General features: G+C 44.7%; 1 protein-coding gene across 1 annotated transcript in view; it reads left to right on the top strand.

Moving 5' to 3' along the window:
* Nucleotides 1–3,270: 3,270 nt before the first annotated feature.
* The window catches only part of ETV5 (ETS variant transcription factor 5), a 55,105-nt gene continuing 35,762 nt past the window's right edge, over nucleotides 3,271–22,613 (top strand). Inside the window, exons 1-5 of the mRNA XM_031452764.2 lie at nucleotides 3,271–3,415; nucleotides 6,574–6,692; nucleotides 6,829–6,916; nucleotides 7,058–7,105; nucleotides 7,200–7,250. Coding sequence (XP_031308624.1) covers nucleotides 6,648–6,692; nucleotides 6,829–6,916; nucleotides 7,058–7,105; nucleotides 7,200–7,250 — 232 coding nt within the window. The 5' untranslated portion in view covers nucleotides 3,271–3,415; nucleotides 6,574–6,647. The remainder of the gene's footprint in view (nucleotides 3,416–6,573; nucleotides 6,693–6,828; nucleotides 6,917–7,057; nucleotides 7,106–7,199; nucleotides 7,251–22,613) is intronic.

Genomic DNA, 22,613 nt, shown 5'->3' with positions numbered 1-22,613 from the left:
GAGAAGGAAGAGGTATAGAGAAAAGACATCATAAACACTTAACAGTGAGGAACCAACTCTGGGCCCAGGAGTGCATCTAGCAAGGTAGCTCATCACGAGTTGTACCCTCACATTTCACAGCAGAGCCAAGGTGCCTGGGCCCAGGCCCTGAACCCCCGTCCAACACAAGCTCCTAATTCTCAAGAGCCATATTCTTAGAGCTGGAGCAATCCTCTGAATTCATCTATCCCATCCAGTGCAGTAGTCCCTCTGCACTAAATCTTTCTGCAGAAATGCCTCTTGTGACGGGAGACTCATTAGCAGCAGAATTCCTTCAATGGAGCAGGGCCACTCCAAACATCCCAAAGTCCTTCCTAACCCTACACTGAACTAAAAATCTGCCTCCCTATGACTTCAACCAGTTCTGCCCTCTACCATTCCAGGTTCAAGTGATATTTCATGGTGGTTTTCTGAGCAACAGAGGCACATGCTAAGTCTCCACTTGTGGGCTCTGGAACCTGCCTGCCTTAGTGCTTATCCAGATTCAGCAACGTACAAGTTGTGCAACTATTGCAAGTTACTTAATCTCTCTGTGCCTCCACTTCTCACCTATAAAATGCAGATATTAACAGTAGCAGGGGAAGAGGGTATAGCTTGGGAGTAGAGTGCATGCTTGGCGCTTAGTGAATGTAGGAAATCCTGGGTTCAATCCCCAGTACCTCCATTAAAAAAAAAAAAAAAAGAGTAGAGACCACTTCAGTACTATTATTACAAGGATTAAATGAGATAACCTATAGAGAATTGTATATGACACAAACAGGTCATATATTAGCTTCAGCAGCTGAAATTGCACAGTAGATTGTGGGCTCCTCCAAGCCAAAGACTGGAACTTATCTCTAACTTTTTTGCTGAACACAGAGTTTGGCTGAGTATTGGGTACAAAACAAATGTATACCAAATGACTAAATAATTAATTGGCAAGAGCTCTTCTCTGGTGTAAATCCCTCCACATGATTTCATGTCTGTGACAATCTTATAAAAACCCACCCTCCAATTCCTCCCCTACCGATATTCATTACTTACTACCTAATCCAGAAATACCCAACTTCTCTTCCCAAGGTGGAATGGAGAGCTTTGGCTTGAGGCAAAGGTCATAGGAGTCACACTCCAGGCCTCAAGTCCAACCCCATGGAGGAAGTCGCTGTGAAGTGTCCTGCACTGTTTCCCTGTAGCCAGAGTGCGACTGATGTTCTGTGATTATACGGCAAAGGACGTGTGGCCCCATGGGCTGCAGGCCTTCCGAGAGCTGGGCCTGAAGACAGACATCATTGAAGATGAATCCAGAAACTTCTGAGGAAACTAGATTAGAGAGCAGAATAAGTTGGGATGAGCTGAAGCAGGATGGGGGCAGATAAACTGGGGAGGAGGAGGACTCGGGATCTAACCTGGGCTCTGAGTCTAATGGGGGAGACAGAGCCCTCAGGGATGTCAGCAAATCACTAGGAGGACAGCGGGTCTAGGATTGCACTCCAGCCACCAAACAGCACTGGTGTTACCTGGGGAATAAAGAGAAGCACTGAGGGAAAACTCCACTGGATCTGGCCAGTAGCAAAATGCTCTACTACAAAATTAAATATCATGGAACTGCTCGTTTAAAGTTCAGAGCACTTTCCCACCCACCCATTCGTGCTCACCCCACTCTCTTACAAAGTCAGGAGTTCATGCCTGATGAGCGCTGGGCCCAGGAACTCTAGGTTTCCTTTCGTGAATTTCAACATTTCTTGGGCTATAAACGACAGCCCAAATGCCCACAAGTAGAAGCAGAAAAGAAGGTGAGCAAGTTTTCCCTAAAAGTTCACACTGCATGCCCCGTGGTGCGGGTAGGAGGCAGCCCCATAGTTGGCTGGGACCCCCTTTGCTAGGGGCTAACCCCATACTTGGCGTCTTTCCTCCCCACTGCTGGCACACGGGGTGAATGGCAAGGCACACAAACAGAACAAGACAAGAAGAGCTCCCTCACAAGCCTCAGCATCCTGGAGGAGAGCAGAAAGCCGCCCCATGGCCAGCACTGGAGGGGGCAGAGCGGGTGGAGAAGGGAGAGGATTGCTTATTTGTTTCCTGGAACACCCTGTTAAGAATCTCAGCAGTTGCGGTTAGTGTGAGATCGTTTGGCAAGCGGAGTAGCTTCTCAGTCCTTCCCAGCTGCACGGGATCTAATTCGCAAATGCACCATCTTGCATTCAACTCTTAAATGGAAAACAAGCAGCCCCAGGAGGGAGGCAGGCGATCTAACTCAGCAAGCCCGTTTCGGAGGGATTTATGCTTCTAGGTCGGTTGACTGGTTGGTGCAGGCTCTGGAGAGGATTTGAGTGTTGACCCTCTCTCATCTCGGGTCCAAAACCCACGCTGGCGGAGGTTATAAACTGCAATTAAACACAGTGAGAAAACGGGATTTGGTTGGGCCTTGGGCCTGCCAGTATAAGATAGTAACTAAAATCTGTTTGAGAGCTCAGATTTTAAAGGGACATACTACTTATTCTTCCCGCACTGGAAACCTGGTTAAAGGAAATTAAGGCCTCTCTTAAAGGTAACTAAGATTAGAGGGCTCGGTTTCCGTTTTCTGTGTTTCTGTAGGCCGAACGCCCAGGTCGGTCAGCGAGTTTCTCTTCGGGTGGAATGACCAATTCCTGTCTCCTGAATTCTAAAATGATAACTTCGCTTGGTGCTGCAGCTGCGAACGACTGGCGCCCAGCGGCCCAGTCCTCTCGGTGGTGGTGCTGGGGGCCCGGGGCGGGAGGCAGGGGAAGGAGAAATAGGGGTGAAGTGGGAAGGGGAAAGAACCAAGCCTCAATGGAAAGTTGGGAGAGCTGCGAGGAGGGAAATAGCGGTGGCTCCTCTAGGCCCTCGGCTCCTTTAAGTGCTTCACTGACTCAGCTAAGCTTCCCCCTCAGGTCGCGTTTTTTATGAATGAAAAACGTCCTTACATTCATTACATAAACAAGCCTGTGCTGATTGGCCAAAGGCCCCCCGGTGCATAAATTATGTAAAACAGACCCCTGGAGGGTGGGGAGGGACGCGCTGTTGACCAATGGGGACCGGAGTTGATGGGGCGGCTTGGCTGGATTTGCCCGCAGACAGGGTAAACAAGAAGTGATGGACAGCCGCGGGAGCAGCCATGGACCAATGGAAATGAGGCTAGGCTACAGCGGTGAGCCAATGGCGGCGGACGGAGCGGCGGGCCGGTGGGGGCCGGGCCAGCGCTTCAGCCCGGTTGGCAGCTGCGGCGCAGAGTCCAGCCGCTGGTGCGCGGAGCGGTTCAGCGTACCCCGAGTGGTTCGGCGCAGCCATTCGCCTAGGCGCCCAGGCCCGGTGCGCGCGTGCGTGAGCGCGCCTGCGCCCCGGGGCCGCTGCAAGGGGTGGAGAACCGCCGCCTCAGGTGAGGGGGCGTCGAGGGGACCGGGGCGGGGGGAGGGGGTGTCGGAGGGGTGTCCAGGAAGGGCCCAGCCGGCGAGAGTTCACTGGCTGATTCAGAATCCTCAAAGTCGGGATGGAATTTCTATCTGGGCCGAGCCTTCATCCCCCGGGACTGAACGCCCCCTCCTCCCGCGGCCGGGTCCGGTTTGGTTCCTGGGAGGCGTCAAGCGGGGGCGACTAACGGTTCCGGAGCGCGCGGAGAGCGGGTTTCAGCACGTCGCGGGGGAGGCGCGCGGTAGCGCGAGGTGCGGGGGCTCCCGGGTGGGGACTGAGGGGCGCCGAGTTGCGGGCTTTACAGTCTCTGAAGATCTGAGAGCCTCGAGGGGACTTGGAGGCTCGCGAGAAAAGGCACTCGGTAGAGCTTTGCAGTGGCAAGGAGTGGGTGGAAAGCAGCTTAGGGAGAGTGTTTGAGAGGTGATGTACCCCCACCCCACCCCCACCCTTGCACCAGAAGGGGTTAAGTGACATAGGCATGTGTAGCCTGCGGGGTTGGGGGTCGGCCAGGAACTTATGCAGGCCTTGCAAGTTTCAGGTTGTGGAAAGTGGACACCCAATCCCCCAACTCCCACCCCCAGCAACTGAGGGTGTCAGCCTGCACGGCGATTCTGGAGAAATCGGGGAGCATCAGAACAGCGGCTTGGGGATGGTGGAAGAGGGAAAAACGGGTGCGGTGGGGAGATGAAGAGATGCCGAGACCTCGCACTAGATTAGGGATCTGACCGCATTTTCAAAGGGGAGGGGGACCTCTGGGGGGAACCGAACTCCTGATCGAGGAGTGCCAGAGAGAGATGTTTGGAAGGTTTTTCTGTTTGGGGCGAGGGGAGGTGGATTGGAGGCGATTGGTAGAGCCCGGCGCCTCAGCTCGTTTTATGAATGTGGGTGATTTTATGAATGAAGCGGGTTTCTTTCGTTGGCTCGCTGCTCCCTGCGGCTTTTTTTTTCTTTCCTTTTTTGTGAATGAAGCATTGAGCTTTCTTCCTAAAACGCTGGGGTGAGGGGCCTGCGTCGGAGGCTGGGCGTGCGTTGGGAGTGGGGGCGGGGGCGCATCTGAAGGAGTTTTCATGAATGGAGAAGGCTGGGAATTGGGTGGAAGTGTGTCTTGTTTTGTGAATGGGGCCCAGTGCGAGGGATCCAGTTACAGCCTTTACCTGATGTGGCGGCCGCGTTTCGCTCTCCCATTCATAAAACCGGGCCCGCTGCGCGCTGCGGGGGAGGGGCCTCGATCTCACCGCTGCGCCGTGTTAAAGTTTTCCTGGGGGCACCGGGGGGGGGGGCCACAAAGGAAGTGGTTTAAACTCCTAGATGAACTCGAGCCTTCCCTTAAGGCTTAAAAAAAAATTGTACTTTGAACACGATTTTTCTAGCCCTTGAGATTTTGAAGGCTGCTTTAAAGACCCTCGATGCCTCTTTTCGATTCACTTCTGGCAGCTTCTTTCTTCCATTTAATTTTTTAAAAGATATTTTTGCTCTTCACGGTGAAGTATTTTTGCAGCGTATTTCATCGTGAGACTGTGAAAGTATCTCCTTCTCCGATCTCCTACCCGTTCTCCCTCCAAATAGATATTTACAAAATTTCTGAGGCCACGGTTTATTTAATCTGACAGATTTCTGAAGGCTACAGAGAACTCATTTTCATGTCCCCCCAACCCACTGCAGATGATACTCAGGTTTTGTTTATGGGTTGGTGACATTTGAGAAAGAAGCGTTTTTCTGAATGTTTTAGCGCTGTTTGGAAGGCACGCAGGCAGGCTAGCCCGGGTGTTTTTCAAGGAAGTTATGAATTGTGGGCAGTTTTGCTCCTCTCTCTTTTTCTTTGACTTTGAAAATAACTTATTACTTGGACCAAAGTGCTGAGAGAAGGCTGGCAGTGAAGGGTTTCCTTGCATCCTGCTAACTTAGAAAAATTTGATATGCTTCACACAGTGTGAAAAACAAATTGGATGGAATTGCCCACTGAGAAAAAGGTTTCTTATGTAAAATTTGTGTACAAGTTAAACAAAAGATTTATCCTTAAGTGTTTTGCATTGCTTAGAGCTGGGGTGAGAGAAATGAATGTTTCCCCCATTTTGTTGGCTCAACTGCATTTTTATTTGAATAAAACAGTGCTAAGGAAGATGGCACGTTCCTAAAATTGTTACTTTATTCCTCCCAAATTAGAAAAAGTTCCCTCCTCTCCATTTTGATCCCCAACCTCTGTCCCTGCCCCAACGCTTAACAGTGCTGAAACAAGTTTAATTTTATTTTGTCATGTTTGGGGAAAACTGACTTCACTATAAGAAACATTCTCTTTCCATGAATGTTTTGCTTTTAATGCTTTTTAAAGATCTGTGGTAGAGGTGCATTTAAAAATACGTGCAGTGGAATTTAGTGAACTATGTGTGTTACTTTCCTAGCTGTTTTATTCTTTTAGAAGTTGGAGATGTCACAGATATCTGTCTCTATATATATCTGTAGTTGCCGTGGAGATATCTGTAACATTACAGACACTACACCTGTTTGGACAAAAGGTTTAGATTTTAATGAAGAGTTGTGTATGAAGATAAGTATACCTCTGATCTGATAGATGTGTTCCTGGAACTATATATAGTGCTTTTACCATTGACCTATAAAATACTTTTAGAAACACTATGTATGTCAGATTCTTACTTGCAAATAATTTGGAATGCTTAAACCCAGTTTCTCTACTTCCTGTCACTGTACTGTCAAATTATGTCAAAAAACAAACTGAAAAACTAACCCTAACAAATGCCCTGGGGAATCTTCTTATGGAGAGAATCTTGGAGAGAAATTGCCCTTTCATAGTGAAAACGGCGCTTTTTTTTTTTTTTTTTTTTGGATAGGGGACAAATAGTAGTAAACCTGTAATTTTAATGATTAAATAAAAGAAAGATTAAAAGAATGACTAGGTAAATGGATTTGGCACTAAGTACACCATGAACCTTTGATGCCCTTAATCAAGCCCAGCATTAAGTCTATAAAGCTTACACCTTGAGTGGGCTTTAAGTACCTCAGAGAAAGGTAGTGATTTTTGCACAGGCCCTAGAGAAAGAGCAATATAAAATTATTTCATTTCTCTTTTTTCCCCCCTCTCAGTTAAAATCTCCCAAATTCAAATTACAGGAGGACCCCTTTCCCCCCAGAAATTACTCAATGCTGAGACCTTTCAAAGTGACATTAGAGACGTTGGAAGCACCATGGATGGGTTTTATGATCAACAAGTCCCTTTTATGGTCCCAGGGGTAAGTTTATGTGGCTTTTGGTTTGTTTTGTCCTCCCTCTTCGAATGTGAGTCTTCTCGTTATTGGGTTAGTGGCACAACCCACTTTGGACCCCTTTATTACACTTGAGTCCTCACTGTTTGTTGGCCTCTTTCAGAAATCTCGATCAGAGGAGTGTAGAGGGCGGCCTGTGATTGACAGAAAGAGGAAGTTTTTGGACACAGATCTGGCTCACGATTCTGAAGGTAGAGATGCTCTCCCCTGGGTGTTGTAGCTTGCTCAAACGGCTCCCAGCGGAAGTGGCAGGTAGCCCATAGCCGGCCCTTCCCTCTTCTCCCTAGCAGAGAAGTTCTTCTCATTCTGGTGTCCTCTGTTTTCAATTCCAGAGTTGTTTCAGGATCTCAGTCAACTTCAAGAGGCTTGGTTAGCTGAAGGCAAGTTTCTTGGCTGTCCTGTTTTCCACATAAAACATTTTATTGTGCTTTTAAATAAAACTTAAAGGTCTAAAATAAAAATCTCTTTTTCCAGCACAAGTTCCTGATGATGAACAGTTTGTCCCAGATTTTCAGTCTGATAACTGTAAGTACCTTTCTGGTGGTGGTGGCACATGTGTTCTGAAATTGTTTGGTCTTGGATCATCTGTGTCTAGAATACTCTTTTCAGCTGCAGCCCCCATATTTGGACAGTGGAATGTGTTTGGTATCTTTTAATAATTCTAAGTTATCCCCTCCATAAACTTTTGTTTCATTCCTTATTAAAATTATTTCTAAAGTGCTTTTATTCTATTGTGGGTAAGATTTACCTAAACATCATTTCATCCTAAATTTCTTTTTGCCTAAGAAGGTTGCAAGACTTCAAGCTCAAAATTATCAATTGAAATTAATGGATGCTTGGTCCAACATCTTATAAACAGACATTATCTTTCCAGTGTGTGGTTTTTTGGTGTTTTTTTTTTTTTTGGTTTCTTTTATAAGTTAAGTCCTTGATGTGAACCATGAGCCTGACTTTTTTTTCTTTTAAAGGTGCAGAAAGTAGTTAATGGAAGATTCCAGTTAATTGTGGCTTCACCCAACATGTTGTCAGTTTTGTTTCTACTTCTAAGTTGACAAAAAGTGGTCACAACGTGATCTGATTTATACTTATTTTTCATGTAGTTGTCAGGACTTTATTGTTCAGAGAAGAGTAAAAACTTTTCCTTAAAATGGTCATATCCCTGAAATAACATATGCAGTGGGAGCTCAAAAGATGGCTCTCAGTGTTGGCGAGGGTTAGCTTTGCACTAATCTTTTGGGGCTGTCCTCAACAGGTCTGGGAGCTTTTGTGGTCCAGGCAGAGCTATCAAGGACAAAGCTGGCTGATGAAATTTGAGCAGCACAGGGCAGCTCTAGAGAGCATTAGTCACCGGCGAGTGAGCAGGTTTAAGAGAGGCCTGGAGAAAATGCTGCCTCTCTTGAGAGTTGCATCATAGAAAAATTCATGTCTCTTAGTCATAGTTTATAATAGCAAGCACCTGAGCCAGGCAAGGATTCAGTTTCTCATTTTGCACCAACAAATTCTTCCCAGCTTTGTTTTATCTTGTGTGTGTATGTAAAAATGCCACTGGGAGAGAGGGTATCTTTGGGTCTGGGTAAAAGCTGGGTGTTCTAAATCAATAAATGAAAGACCAGCGGTACCAGCCAAACATTAATGATTTAAGCTGCAAAAGAATGACGCTTTAAAAGGGAACAAACTGTAACCCACAGATGTGTGGTTACCTTAGCTTTGTCACAGCTTGCAAAGGATGTTTTCTGTAGGAAAGTAAATGCATGTTAATTGTTGCCCTTTGATTGCTTCCAAGTGATTGGGAGGCTTGCCACTGAAAGGCTAAATAAAGATAACCCAGATTCTGTGTGTATGTGTGCGCACACACATGCAAGATAAAAGGCAGAGTTTGTAATCCTACTTTGTTCTGTGTTGACAATTTGGCCCAGCCTTTCCAGTGCTTGCTCAGAGCAGCATAAGCTGCAGTCTGTTTGGGAGGTGGCTTTCTTGGCAGAGGTCCTTTGAAATGCTTTTATGACACTTTTGTTTGTTTCTCTGTAACCCAAAAGAGTTAAAAGGGAGGTGAGATGACTGCATCCAAATTGATTTCATGTGCTGAAGCAAAGGTATGTGCCTTAGAACGATGTCAGCAAACAGGATTTATATTTGGAGAGATATTTATCTGCAGGAAGAAGCTAAAGTGAAGGAATCAATAAATGTGTTTTGGCTCCTTAGAAATAATTCCTGCTCAGCGAATAGAATGTGCTAAGTTCTTTAATTAAAGTGCCATACCTACAATGGCACTGCTTTGGGAGATGCTTCTGCTTACCAAGTGTGATGTCTTTTTCACTTTGTTTGCTTTTTGCTTTAACTTCTTAGGATTGAGCTTTTCTGTCTTTTGAGGATAAAGCAGATGGTTGAGTGGCCCCAGAAAGTCTTTTAATAATTCTTTCTCCCTCTCTGACTCCTATTTCTGGGGATGAAGCTTCAAGAAGGATAATTCAAACTGAGGTTAGGCAGGAACATAAGTGTGGGAGGTGTGTCCTTGAGCCTTTTATCCTTGCTGTTCTGTGTGCCTGGTTTGCCTGCATTTGAGGCCAGCAGTATAGACTTCTGGGTGCTGGCAGGGCCCAGGGCTGGGCAGACTCTTCTCTGTGTGCGGGTCATACAACCTTGTGTTGCAGATCAGCTTCCACTCTAGTGACCTTCTGAAAGAGCCCATGATGGTTCCGGGAGATGGGGAAAAACTCATTCAAATTTAATGAAATCTTAGGAATTGGCTTTATTAACTCAATCAATGAAGTGTAAATCAAACGTGTCTTGCCGGGTAAAGCAAACCTCTTCCCTAGGGTAGCAGAAACATTTGTAACAAATACTCTTCTGTGGCCTGCCACCAGTAGTAGTCTGCCTTCCCTGTCGCTGATGAGTTGATGAATTTTCCATCTTGAATGTGAGAGTTTTTGTGGATGTGTGTGAGAGAGAAAGAAATACCAAGTAACATGGATAACTTTTTATTTTAGAATGTCAGGTTTGAAGATTATGGCTTACCTTTTTGTGTGTGTTGGGGTGGTGGGTGTAGGTAAACGCTATAAGCTCAACTTCTAAAGAGATTCGATTTTGTAAACTTTCCAGATTTGTGTTCCTACCCATCAGCATCCATCCAGAAGTGTAATTTGAAATCGTTGTTCTAAATCTTATAAAAATGCCCAGCTTACTTTCTATCTGTGTAGATTGACCTTATGTTACTAAGGTCTGTATTTGTGAAGTATCCTCCACCTGGAAACTCTTGAAGGTCACATTCAAGGGACTAGAAAGTACAGCCTGTAGACATAGGTGTTCTGCCAGTGCCACCCACTGTCCCTTGATCCTGAGACATAACCCTGAAGATTCCAGATGTTTGAGCTGGAAGTTCTTGTGGAGATGGTCTTGCCCAGCCCTTTCATTTTACTAAGAGGATAAGATAGCTGGAGAGACTGACTAGTGTTTGGGGGCAAGTGGGAGGGATTAAGTGAAATGAGGGGGGGAAATATATAAAATCATATCCTTAAAGAAGCTCTCACAAAGCTGCAAGCCGGAGGTCACTGTCAGGGCTCTCTTATTATTTCAGAAACCTGGAGATGGCCCTCAGGAAGGCCTTGGAGAGCTGCCCAGTCTAACACCTCAGTTCTCTTCATTCTGTGACCCTGAGAAACCTATTCAACATTTCAGTGCTTTGAGTGTTTTCATGTAGGATTTGGAAGTAAGAGAGAAATTATAAGACAGATGAATTATAAAACTGACATGTTTCCTAGAAGTGTGTGTACAGATAAAACTGAATATATATCCTGTATGTTATAAATGTGTGTATGTGTGTATAGCTATATAAATATGTATGCAGCTGAATATGTGTATTAACACATAGAGCTACCAAACCAGGGAATCTGGGTCAGGAGATAGATGTGTACGCATTTTTACTACACATTTTCACAGAATTAGCTGCAAATCAAACCATGAATAAGAGTGGAACTCAAGGTGCTCAGATTTAGGGTAGGAGTGGGTGAGTCTACATTCATTTTTCTTTTTTCTTTTTTTAATTTTGGGGGGGATTAGGTTTTTATTTGTTTTAATGCTGGTACTGGGGATTGAACCCAGGATCCTGTGCATGCTAAGCATGCACTCTGTCACTGAGCAATACCCTCCCTTCTACATTCATTTTTCTGAACTAACTGAACACCTTAGGGTACTACTAGATTTTAGCATATATAAATAGGTTTTTTAAAATACAGATTCCAGTTCTGATTTTTTTAAAATCTCATTTGTTTCAATTGAGATGTTGTGAATATTTTACCTGTCAGCATTTTGAATAATTCAAATATTTTATGCTGGGGAGAAAGCATGGTAAAATCTCATTTTAAAACCATGGTCTCCATACCAAATATAATTCAAAGAATTGTTTTAAAACTCAAATGACCTTATTTTTCCCTTGAAGTATTTTTTAGATCTGTGTTTCAAAAAGAACGGACCGACTAGAGGAAGTACGGGTAATTTCCTAAGGACTGGCTAATTAACTGATAAAATCGACTTTTCATAAATACATTGCAATAGATGGCTGGGGAAATAGAATTAACTGTTATGACAGCCTTTGAGTCTAAAATACATTGATCTTAATCCATCAATATGAGATTATTCATCTGGATTTTTTTTTAACTGCATAGGAGGTTTTGATATGGTGAGGAAATGCCTGCCTTTGGGAGAGGGCACATTAATTGGACCCAGACATGATGTAACAAAATTCTACATTTACTTGCTCTGTGTTCTTGGGCCATTTCTATATGAAGAGAGCATCCTAAGGTCTTTTTTGTTATGGAAGGTAAGAAAGAATAGTAGGCACTTTACAAATAAGAGGCTTGAGGGAATCAAGGCTATCCGTTTACCCTTTCCCAGAGCTGGTAGCTCTGAAAGCAGGGAGAAGAAATGAGTGCTAAAGCAAGAGGAGGAAAACAAAGGCTTATAAAACTTGAAGTCAAACAACCTCCAACGTCTGTTAGCTAGCCCACTCCCTTACCACTGAGAGAGGGTAAAATGATTTGAGATCCTTCCTGTTTTGATAGCCTCCACGATCCCTAGACGCAGGACTCCTAAGGACCCAAGACCTAGCGTTCCCTTTTATCTAACAGAGCCACATGTCTGCACAAAATCTGTTTTCATCTAACTTTAATTATTAGGCTTATTAAAAACAATAGATTTTTCTCTTTGTCTTTTCTGTCTCTCTGCTCTTAGTTCTCTGATAAAACCCAGTAACCTTTCTAGTCCTCTGTGTTTGGCAAGAAAGACTTGGGATGGGGAATTACATCTGTCTCTGCTGGGCAGATCACTTTTGTAGATTCCAGAGGTAACAAAATCCTAACATCAATCAAGAAATTACAGTCTATGGCCTGTTTTTCAGCATTCTTCAGTTTTATAAGGTTAAGACATGGGTAGTTTGATAAAGCTGAGCATTTGTGCTGTCTGCCATTTCAACCATCTAGTAGTATCACTGTTTTAATTTCAGACCCAGAGAAAACATTACCGCTAGTGGGGTAGGGTAGAGGGGTGTAATTCTCCACCCAGAGACTGTTCCCACCACACGTTTCTGGGGCTTTAATGGTGATAACGTGCATCCAGGCTCAGAGGCTGACAGCCCCTCTCGGTGCATGGCTGCCCTTGAGGCAGCTTGGGCCCCATCTGTGCCCTGGCACACAGTGCTTCTCCAGTTGGAATCCAAGGAGCTCGGAGTCTTGTCATGTTGCAGCTCCCAGCTCTTGGCCAAGCGCCAGGCGTGCTGATGCCAGTACTGGATTAGGTTTCTTTTTTAAAAATTCATTTTGTGAACTCATCAAGCTCATTTCACAGAGGCTTTGGTCGTCAGTTTCTATCATTGTCCCATCCCTAAGAGACTCAGCTTAAAATAAAGGAGAGACACACAGCCCCTAGTGTGTCTGTGGATTGGGGGTGTGTGTGTGTGTAACCATAAGGTAAGTACACCTTTGAGCTTGGCAGGTAAATGACAATGGACTAGCAACTTAGATGTTAAAGCTGAGAAGAGCTCCCTCTTAAAGAGACCAGAGACTATGCCTAGTGAATAAAGGAGGCTCCCTGCCTAGCAGGAGGAAACATCTAGATGAAAGTTGCAACTAAGGGTGCAAGATTCTGGGGAGCGGGATAAGATCTAGCTCTTAAAAGGCCAGGAGTTTGGGACTGATCTGCAGAGCAGCCAAGGCACTGAATGGGGGGGTGGGGGGCTGTGCTTAGGATTCAGAGTAGTGCTTCCCTGAGTTCACTGACTGGGGGTGTGGGGGCGGGGGAGGGCGGGCAATGAGAAGAGGTTAACGTAAGACATTTGAAAACAGCCCACTATGTGCTGAAAAAGAGGAAACACCCATGAGCTAAAATTTCTCTCCTGGATTTGGTTTCCAGTAGCATGCTCTTCCTGGAGATCAAGTCTGGTCATCTCACTGGATTCATCAGATCTCCCTCAGGGTAATTATTGAAGGTTTGGAAAGAATCTTAAGAAACCCAGCCAGTTTTTAGCCTTGTACTTTGCATTGTCCTTGGAATAGATTTTGCCCTCCGACCCTAGATCTCCCCACTCTTCTCTTTTGATGTCTTGTGGGCATACAGGGGAGGGTATTATAAACCTTTCAGGCCAGATGTGAAGCTGGAGAAAGGAACTGTGAAACTGTTCATAATGGGTAGCTCTCCCCCTCCTCTGCAGCCAGAGAATCTAGTAGTGAGTGTCTCCAGAGACCCTCTCCTTTGGGAGGAAGCCAGGTGGCTCCCGATACAGCTATTGGCAATGAATGGAAAAGCAAAGAGTCTGGAAAGGCTGGCTTCCATCATGGAGAGCTGTCCTCTAATGCAAACCAGCCTGCCCCGGGGGCAGGAGAAATACCACTGAGGTCTGTTTCTCTCAGCTGGTAGCTACAGTCAGATTCTGAACAGGGCTGAACTAGATAGATTTCTTTTGCCAGAGGGCACTTGCCTACCTGACTTGGAGCTGACTTGCACACCCTTGCAGATTTCAGCCAGGGTCTTGGCCATCTGAATCTTAGGGAGCATGCAGAGCAGGCAGGCGCCTGCAGTGTCTGAGTTTCTTACGTAAACACAGCGCGCTGGGCGAGCAAGCGTCCCTGTGGCGACAGCTGGGCTCTGCTCTGCCTGCCCCAGCGAGCTGAGCTGCAGAGTACCCCTCCTGCCTGAATGGAGCATTCCAAATTGGTTGTGAATGGAGGGCGGGGCTCCCTTGCAGACTTTTTCAATGAATAACCAGACCCCATTGTGCAGCCTGGGGAAAAACAACCAACTCAAACAACACTGGGACTGTTAGAAATATGCTTGTGATTGGCAGCTTGGAGAACCTCCAAAATTAGTTTCCTTTGGCTTCCCTGCTGCTCCCTGTTCTCCAAGCCTGAGCTTAATGGGGTTCGAGTTTTCTTTTAAGTGCTGACTTTAACCCTCCAACTGCCGGGCTGGTGTCCTGGCTTAGGCAAAAGGCTGCTACTGTTCCGTGAGTCCGCCCCCCTTTCTTTGTCTCCCATTTTAGACTGTAGCTGTCTAAAGGGAGTGATAATAGGAGAGGGTGGTGTAGCTTCCCTGGAGAGAGAGGTGTTGAGACTTGATCTGAGGATATTACCCTTTTATCTCCTGGTTCCCATGGGGCTGTGGCTTTATCTTCCCACTGAAGATTCTTGCCTGCTTTGATACTGCAAGTTCTAGTCTTTACTCCAGGCCTGAAGGACGGGTGTTTGCCTGCCACAGCACTTAACTCTTACATTTTAAAATGGGAAGGACCAAGCTGTAATTTCTCTACTCCTTGGCCTTCCTTCTCTGTCCTATTTAAATTTCTCACTCTGGTTGCATCCATGTCATTTTAAAATGACCCTTCCCAGCCTGGTCCTCACTATGGGGGAGTCTCTCTATGGCTGCAACCCTCCCACTGTGCACTCAAACACCTTGCTTCCTCAAATGAACATCCCAGGAAGTTCCAGATAGAACCCAGCCTCTGAGCAACCCCTAAACTAGAGTGGCATTCTCACCCCGAATCTAGGCCAGATTTTAGGGGTACATTTGCCTCAGTAGCATTCAACTTAAACATTTTACAACCTCTTGGCTAGCAGCTCAGATACTCCCTTCCCACCCCCACGTAGAAGGGCTAGACCAGGGCTGTAGGATAAGCATTAAAAGGACAATCTGTTAAAAAGCAAAGCAAAACGTAATAGTAATGATGAATGATCCAATGCCATTTCCTCAGGATTTTAAATTAAGAGCTCTTAGTTCCTGGTCCTCATCCTCACAACTGTAATGTGGCTGTTTGCATTTGTGTTTTGCATGTCTTTTTTTCCCCTGAAATATTTCCCTTGCTATAAATTGGTCTTGCAAGACTGTCTTCCCCTCCCTGTTAAAAAGAGAACAGGCCTGGGCAGATTGTCCTTTTGTAAGAGAGTTTGAAACCTCTCAGGAGGTAACCCTAGATATCGGCTGTGTAAGAGGATGCTTCTCCGGAGGGGCTGAGGAGGACTTAGCTTACATAAACACTTTTCAGCTGAGTGCCTGGAAATGCTTTGTAATTGCCTGAAAGGGCACTTAATGAGGGTCTTTTGTACTTCTCCCATAGAAAAGGTAGAATAGAAAGTAGGGGGGTGGTGTCTCTTCTACTGGCTGCCTGCAGTAAAGACCAGATCCTGGAATGCCTACCCCAGGTTTCCCAATCTGAATTTTAATAGAGAATAATTTAATGCTGATAACTTCACTGCACTGAGGGATACCTTGAATCTGAACATTTCTGCTCCTCCTCAACTTCCTTTTCTTTCCTCCCTCCCCCCTCCGGCCTTGGAATCTTATTTCTTGAGCAATAAGGAGAGAGCAGCATAGGGCTGTAATGTATTCTGTGTTTTGACAAATATTAAACATAGTCCCCACTTCCCAGTTTCCATTCCTATTGACACAAGAAGCAGACAGTTTCTCTTAGGCTCTAAGTGTGTCCAAAAGCAAAGAACTCCTGTCACATATGAAGTACGTTTCTGCGCATCTGCCTGAGCCACAGCCCCTGCTCCTCACACAGCCGATATCTGGAGAGTGGATTTTGCACACCACCACCTTCTCCGTTCTCACCCCCTACCCCCCATCGCCATCGTTCAACAGCCCCCAACACCAGCCTTCAGCTGGTAGGGAAGTAACTCTGTAACATGAGTTCTGAGAGTTCTTGGGATGACCTTAGAGATAAATAGAAAACAACTAGCCAGGGTGATTTCTCGCTTTCTGATTCCTCTTTTAAACGCATACACTAGCCAAGGCTTCCCAGGCTGCATCTAGACTTCGTGCAGCTAATGCTGGTCCCCACTAAGATGTGTGCTAGAGAACAAGTCACGGTTTAGGCACCCTGCTGCACTTGCTGCTGTCTGCTTTAGGAGAAGCCGAGCTGTAGATAGAAGGGATCGGTTCTCAGAGGGAGAAGCCAGTTTCCCTAGGGCTTGGGTTTTCTCCTGTCAAATTTTTAAGATGAATTTTAACTTTGAAGTTGAAGGTAAAAAAATTTCCACAGTGCTTAAATCTTCCTTCAAGTATTGTTGATGCTTCTCTTAAATGCCAGTTTAGATGAGAATCAAATGTATGGGGAATAAATTATAGAAGGGAGATTAAAGAAGGTTTGGTTTTGCATTTTTTTCCCATTCAGGAGAAATGTCCTGTTTCCCCCTTTCCTGATGGCGTGTTCCACCGTGAGCAGCCCTTCATGGTCCAGTCTGCCGTGGTTGCTGGAAAGCCCCCAGTGGAGGAAGCCATGCTGTCCTCTAACAGAACTCTAACAGAGTTGGGAGAGCAGGGCTCTCTAATTTAGAGCTCTTTCCCTATGGTGAAAAATTAACAAACAAGATGTCTATCATATTGGTTTCTCTGTGGCCCAAAGTTTTGGGATGTGACATATTGATGCAATTAGATTCATTCTGTACAAAACTCTTCCACGGCAGAGCCCGTATGTATTAGTACGCAAGCCTTGCCTCAGTCATAGTGGGGCTACTTCTTTTCTAAGCTCCTTTTCCCTCCCTTTAATTTCTAACTCTTATATTCAAGGCCTCTGGGTTTCCATTTTCAGAATTCTAAAATAGCAGTCCAAAATTGTTAGGGTGAATGAGTCCCTTGAAGAAAAGGAACTGCACAAATCCAAGCTGTTTCAAGAATAAGACTCAAGTGTGAAGAGAGTGTGAACTTAAAGTGAATCTGAAACTAGTTCATCTGGGTCAAAAAACCCCTCTCTACTACCATTGGCATTAAATTATCTTCCTCATTTGATACCACTGCAGTTCCCTGGTAGACAACACTCTGACCTGCAGTTCCCTCCCCTCTGAGTCAGGACAGGCATGATTTAGAACATTTGACCAAGGTGGGTTCTTACTAACATGACCGCTTCTTTTGGAAGGAGGGAAAAAAGAGCATTAATACAAAGAATCTCTTTCCTTCTATTTTAAACAGGCTTAGAATAGAAACCTTTGAAAATCGCCTGTGTCGTTATTGTCAGTACTGGTAGAGGTGAAAAAAGGACAGGGCCAATAGCCTAAATTCCAGTTAGCAGCTGTTCCTCCTAGCTGATAACCAGGGACATGACCAGCCAATCTTCTTACCCTGGCAAGCTTGCCCTGGGCCTTGGGTCCCCCTTGAGGGCTCCTTTTGCTCCTAAGGTCTCCCTGTGTGTAGACCGGTTTCCCTGACCTCTCCCCAGGGGCCCTCCTAGCCTTTCCAGCCCCTTCCAGCAAGAGACCGGTAGCCTTAAGGACCACGTCTACTCTTCTTAGTCAGCTGTCCCCACCCTGTCTGCCCTCTAGGACCTGGGCATCATCCCTGACTTAGGTCACATTTTCTCCTCTCCAGAGGGGGAGTAGATAGGTAGGTGGAGTAAAGACGTAGGGGAAGCCTTGAGCCCCCTTTGGAGGCTAGAGTACCCCCATTTGGGTGGTCTGCGTGGTACTATTCCATCTTTTGGTTTGCAGTTGTACATTATACAGTGACTTCCCCAACTGACTTCCATGGGCAGAGTTTAGTTTTTCACCTTCTGACCAGTAGTATTTCAGCTGGTGATCTGAGGTTGAGACATCATGTGCTGGTTCTGCTGCCATTGCTGGAAGGGGCAGTGGGGCAGGGCGGGGAGGGAGAGGGAATTTTTGTGGGATGTTATAATCATTGAACTTGGCCTAGCAGAAGCAAACCTTCAAATCACGCCTCCCCTCCCCCATTATGTGACGTTACTAGATAGTAAGTATTGTAGTTGAGATATGATCCCACCAGTGCAGGAATGCCTCCAAAAGAGCCCTTTTCTACGAAGTGAAACCCCTTTGTCAAGTCAGTCCTCCTTTCCCACGGAGAAATTTAAGTCACTTTACAAGTATAAAACCACCATTTTTATCTTTTCCTGCTAGCCAGAAGGCCTTTGTCTTAGGGTCTAACAGAAGCTATAACCTGGGGGTCCCTTAAGCTGGATCTTTGGCATCTTCAGAGCTAGATTTCTCCATTGTTGACTCTATCTTGTATCATATATTCCACATTCCAGAGAGCAGTAAGACCATGAAATATCATAACACCAGCCCTATCCAAACACAATTTAGAAACGCTTCACTCTCCAGAGCCAATGTGAGCACTGCAGCATCTCATCACCGAAGCACCAATCCCATACACAGCCAGCATTTCCCCCAGAGAAAGCAGCGTTCTGCAAATGCTTTATCTGGGGCACAGCCCAGACCCATGTTGCCGTCATTAGCTCGAGTCCACAGCAGAAGACTTGGGTTATCCAAGGTAAACAGAAAATGGGAGAGAGGCTTACAGAGAGGCCTTATGGTTTTAACTTCTTCATGGTATCAACTCTGTTGTCTAATTTAAAACCCAGGTGGGAGACATTCTATCAATAACTCAAATTCCTGTATCCTGAGAGAAATTCCACTGCCTTTGCAGGTGACCTCTCAGAAATGTTTCAGATACCACGCTCTACGAATGCTATTTATACCTTTTCAAAGTTGGGCCAGTTCTTTTTAAGGTCCTTTTCCTTCCTTTATTTTCTAACTCTTACATTCAAGGCCTCTAGGTTTCCATTTTCAGAATTCTGAAGTCATCTTCTGAGACCCCTGCTAACCCTGTTTTTCTGCCGCACCGTTTGTGGATTGAGAGTGGTCTCTCCGGAGAGTCTCCAGACCATCTTTCATTTAAGTGCCTATCATTTTTAATAATACGAACTCAGTTTTCCTGAGCTTGCATCCCCAAAAGATTCCAGCTCTAGAATTTCCAAATGCTTGGTATAGCCTCATCTACTTTTATGGGCAAGAAAGGTGTTTTCTTCCCTCACCTCTTCCCAGTGCAGGAAGACCTGGCTCAAGTTTTGTAGGTGATTATTTCATTCTGGCATTCCCCCAAACATTTTCATGCAGAGTCATTGATACTTGAAGCTGGCTCTCGAGTTGGTCCTGTTCCTTATCAATGTAATTCAGGCTCTATTTGTTGGATCTGACTGTCTTTTCTGATAGTTCATGTCACGGTAAGTTCAAAGGCTTTTTCTTGAGCTGATTATGTTACCCCAAGTTTCTTGCTCTAAATCATAAAAAATAAGAGTGGTTTTTTTGGTCCACATACCAATTCCTGGAGCCTCTCTTCTGCTGACTGTAGGTTTTTCCTCCTGCATGGGAGAAATCTGATTCCTGGAACCAGATGTTCCAGGAACTAGCTTTTATCAGTTCCTAATTTGGCTCTTGCGTTATTTATTGTACAGAAGATACTGGTCATATAGGGGGGACTTCTATAATTGTTAATTGATGAATTCTGCTACCTCATGGTCGATCCTATACCCTGGGGCGCTGAAATCTACCACCAGGGTGATAGTCAGTCCTTTGGTCCTTGCTGAGAAACAGGACAAGAAAGAATAAGTTGGAATAATCAGCACCATAACCCCCCATCCTCCACCACCATGATTAATCACCAATCTAAAATCCTGAATACTACCATTCTTACCCATCATAAGCCTTGGAGTACTATTTGATTTTGTAAACTGAATTTATTAGTGTGATGAAAATAAACATTAAATGAAAATTTGAATACTGCTGCTGTGCCAATCCTGAAGAGATCTTTCCCTATTTCCACCCTGTATCTATTTGGTGCCAAATTCTATCCCAGAACAGAAACCTCACTTTCTCCATGTGGGGCTTTACCCAGGACAAGTGCAGCTGTTCTTGCAGGTGGAGATTTAGAATGAACCGACCCTGAAATCTCAGCCCCTGTCTGAGGTGTGCTCACCTGGGTGTGGGCTGTACCAGATGTCTGTCACACTTTCCATGAGTTGTATGGAGATCCTTGATTCCATGCCAGACTCCCCTGCCACCCTCAATCCCCAAGACAGAAATGCCCAGGAATCCTGCAAGACAGCATGCTTTCTTTAACACCATTTAGGTCTTCAGCTCCACGTTCCTTTCTGACCTCCCAGCCCGGTAGGCTAGGTTGGGCTAGACTGAGCCTCTAGAAACTTTTTTCCCCTAAAGCTAAGGGCACTAACAGCCCAGGCCACCCATTTCAAATTTCCTATCCTGGCCCTGACTCTGCTTAGCCTCTGTGGGCAGAAAAAGAATTTCAAGGAAGAGAACTTTAATTCCTTTTAATTCTGCCAACCTTCACAGGTAGGTGATGGCTGCATTGTGCCTTCATGAGGACTCGGGGGATGAAATCTAATGAGTGGTCCGACCATTCTAAACCTGTTACGCATATACATTCACAAGGAGTGGACATTCTTTATTTTTTTCCCAAGAATGCTTTGTGATCTTGAGTTGAGCTTATGTTTCAGTTCCTGTTATTTAGTCCCTGTGTATTAATATGTGTGTGGAATTACTGATTGATCTTACTTTTGTTAATACTTTGTCCTGTGTCCTTGTGGTCTTTTCGCCCAGGCAGTGGTAGAGGCGGCAGTGGGCAGCTGTCATGGAGACAGCAGTGGCAGCTTTCCTTTTGCCCTCTCCTGGATGTTCCTTTCTCCTTTCTAGGTGGGCCAGGGCCAAAAAAATACTTGAGAACCACCGGCTTAGATGTTAGAGTATGACCAACACTTGTCCTTGTGTAATGTTAGATTCCCGGGGCTGTATTATACAAACATGGTAAAGGTACAGGATAAACAGGACAGTATCCTTCCAATCTGGTAATAGGCCAGGGCAGCTTCCTTCATGCGTGACTGCATCGTCTAGAAGTCATTAGAACGTCTACTGACTTATTAGTCCACAATAAAGAGATTTTTTCCTCCAGTATCTCAGAGGAGATGGGGTATCTGTTCTATTGATTATAAATACATTACTACATTTACTTCATTTCTCTATATTTTTTTCTTTCCAAGTATTGAAAAGCAAGTTGCTGGCACTATGACATTTCACCCCCAAATACTTTAGTGTGCATCTCCAAAGATTAAGGGCATTCATCTACATAGCCTAATTAACTTTTATTCAGTAATATTAAGAATTCCCCAGTGCTGGGGTAGAGTACATAGCTAGCACGCATGAGGTCCTTCCTGGGCTCGATCCCCAGTACATCTACTGAATAAATAGATTTTTTTTTAAAAAAAGGTGTCCAGTAGTTTAAAAAAAAAGAATTCCCCAGTTGTCTTTTTAACAGATATTGATACTGTTCTTGATCTAGAACTTGATTAAGAATCATATGTATTTTTATTTCTCTTATCTTCAATCTACAACAATCTGCCTATCCCACCCCCTACTCCCCATAACATTGACTCTTCAAAAAAAAAAAAAAGTCCTGACCAGTTGTTTTCTAGTTGTTGACTTTTAGGGGACATTTTTTTGAAGGATATGTAGAAATACATACAGACATCCTGACCTTAGGCCTAGAAATTTCCTATGTTCTGGCTTTTCTCACCTTTCATATCCATGTTATTACGCTGACTTTAAAACACAGGTAAAAGAACAGTGAGTCAGATGGAGATGGTTTGTGCATGTTTGAAAAGGATTTTGAGGGACTCATAAAATTTTTTTTAAGCACAGCTTACTAAATTGTTGATTTTACTATTTATGGATGATTTTACTGTATTCAGCTTATGAATTTATGCTTACAAAGGTTAGCACTGTCAGGTATTAAAGAAAACAGCACATTCCCCCATATCTCCTCTAAATCTGCTTTTAGAACCTGTGCCCCCTAACTAAATTTGATAACATTTCAAATTTTTGTTTTTGGAAACTGTTGCCAGGCAGAATTAATGTTAATCATCCACTCAGACAGGCTCAAGCATGTCTGTTTGGTTTGGAAATCTAAAAGGCATCTCCTTTTCCAGATACCTTTTTTTAAGTGCCAGAACCTGTCCACTTTATCTTCCTTAAACCTCCCTGGCTCCCATAGCTGGGTATTACCTCCTGTCCTTGTCATTTGCACTGGAGCAATTACAAAGAATATTGAGATATTAGGAATATATCTTATGCTTGAAATGAATTTCTAATTTTCTCAGCCCTAAAATAAGGACGTATTTCTGACTTCTTCTAGCAATAGCATAGAAGTTAATAAGCCCCATCCTGTCTACCTCTTTTTTCTTACTAATTAGCTATCTATGATTTGTCTCAGAATTTGTCAAAAAAAATTTTTTTAAAAGGCCAGTGCTAAGGAAAGGTAGCAGTATGTTGGAAAGTAAGCCTTTTGGTTTTGTTGTGCTTTTCAAACCACAGAACTCAACGCATCTGGTGACTTCAAGCCCTCTGGTCTTTGCCAGCGGGGGTACCCTGACAGGCTAAGGGTAAATCAGGTGAGAAGAGGCCACACCCCACCTGCTCCTTCCCGAAGGCTTCTGCAGTTCTGTTTTGCCAGTGTCATTTTTATATTCATATGTCCCTCTGCCTTCTTCCCTTGTGTTCTACTAACTGCCACAAGCAGAGAGCAGTATGGGCAGATGTC

The sequence above is a fragment of the Camelus dromedarius genome, chromosome 2 (genome assembly GCF_036321535.1).
Source record: "Camelus dromedarius isolate mCamDro1 chromosome 2, mCamDro1.pat, whole genome shotgun sequence".
NCBI classification, from domain to species: Eukaryota; Metazoa; Chordata; class Mammalia; order Artiodactyla; family Camelidae; genus Camelus; species Camelus dromedarius.
This window is presented reverse-complemented; position numbering and strand designations above follow the sequence as displayed.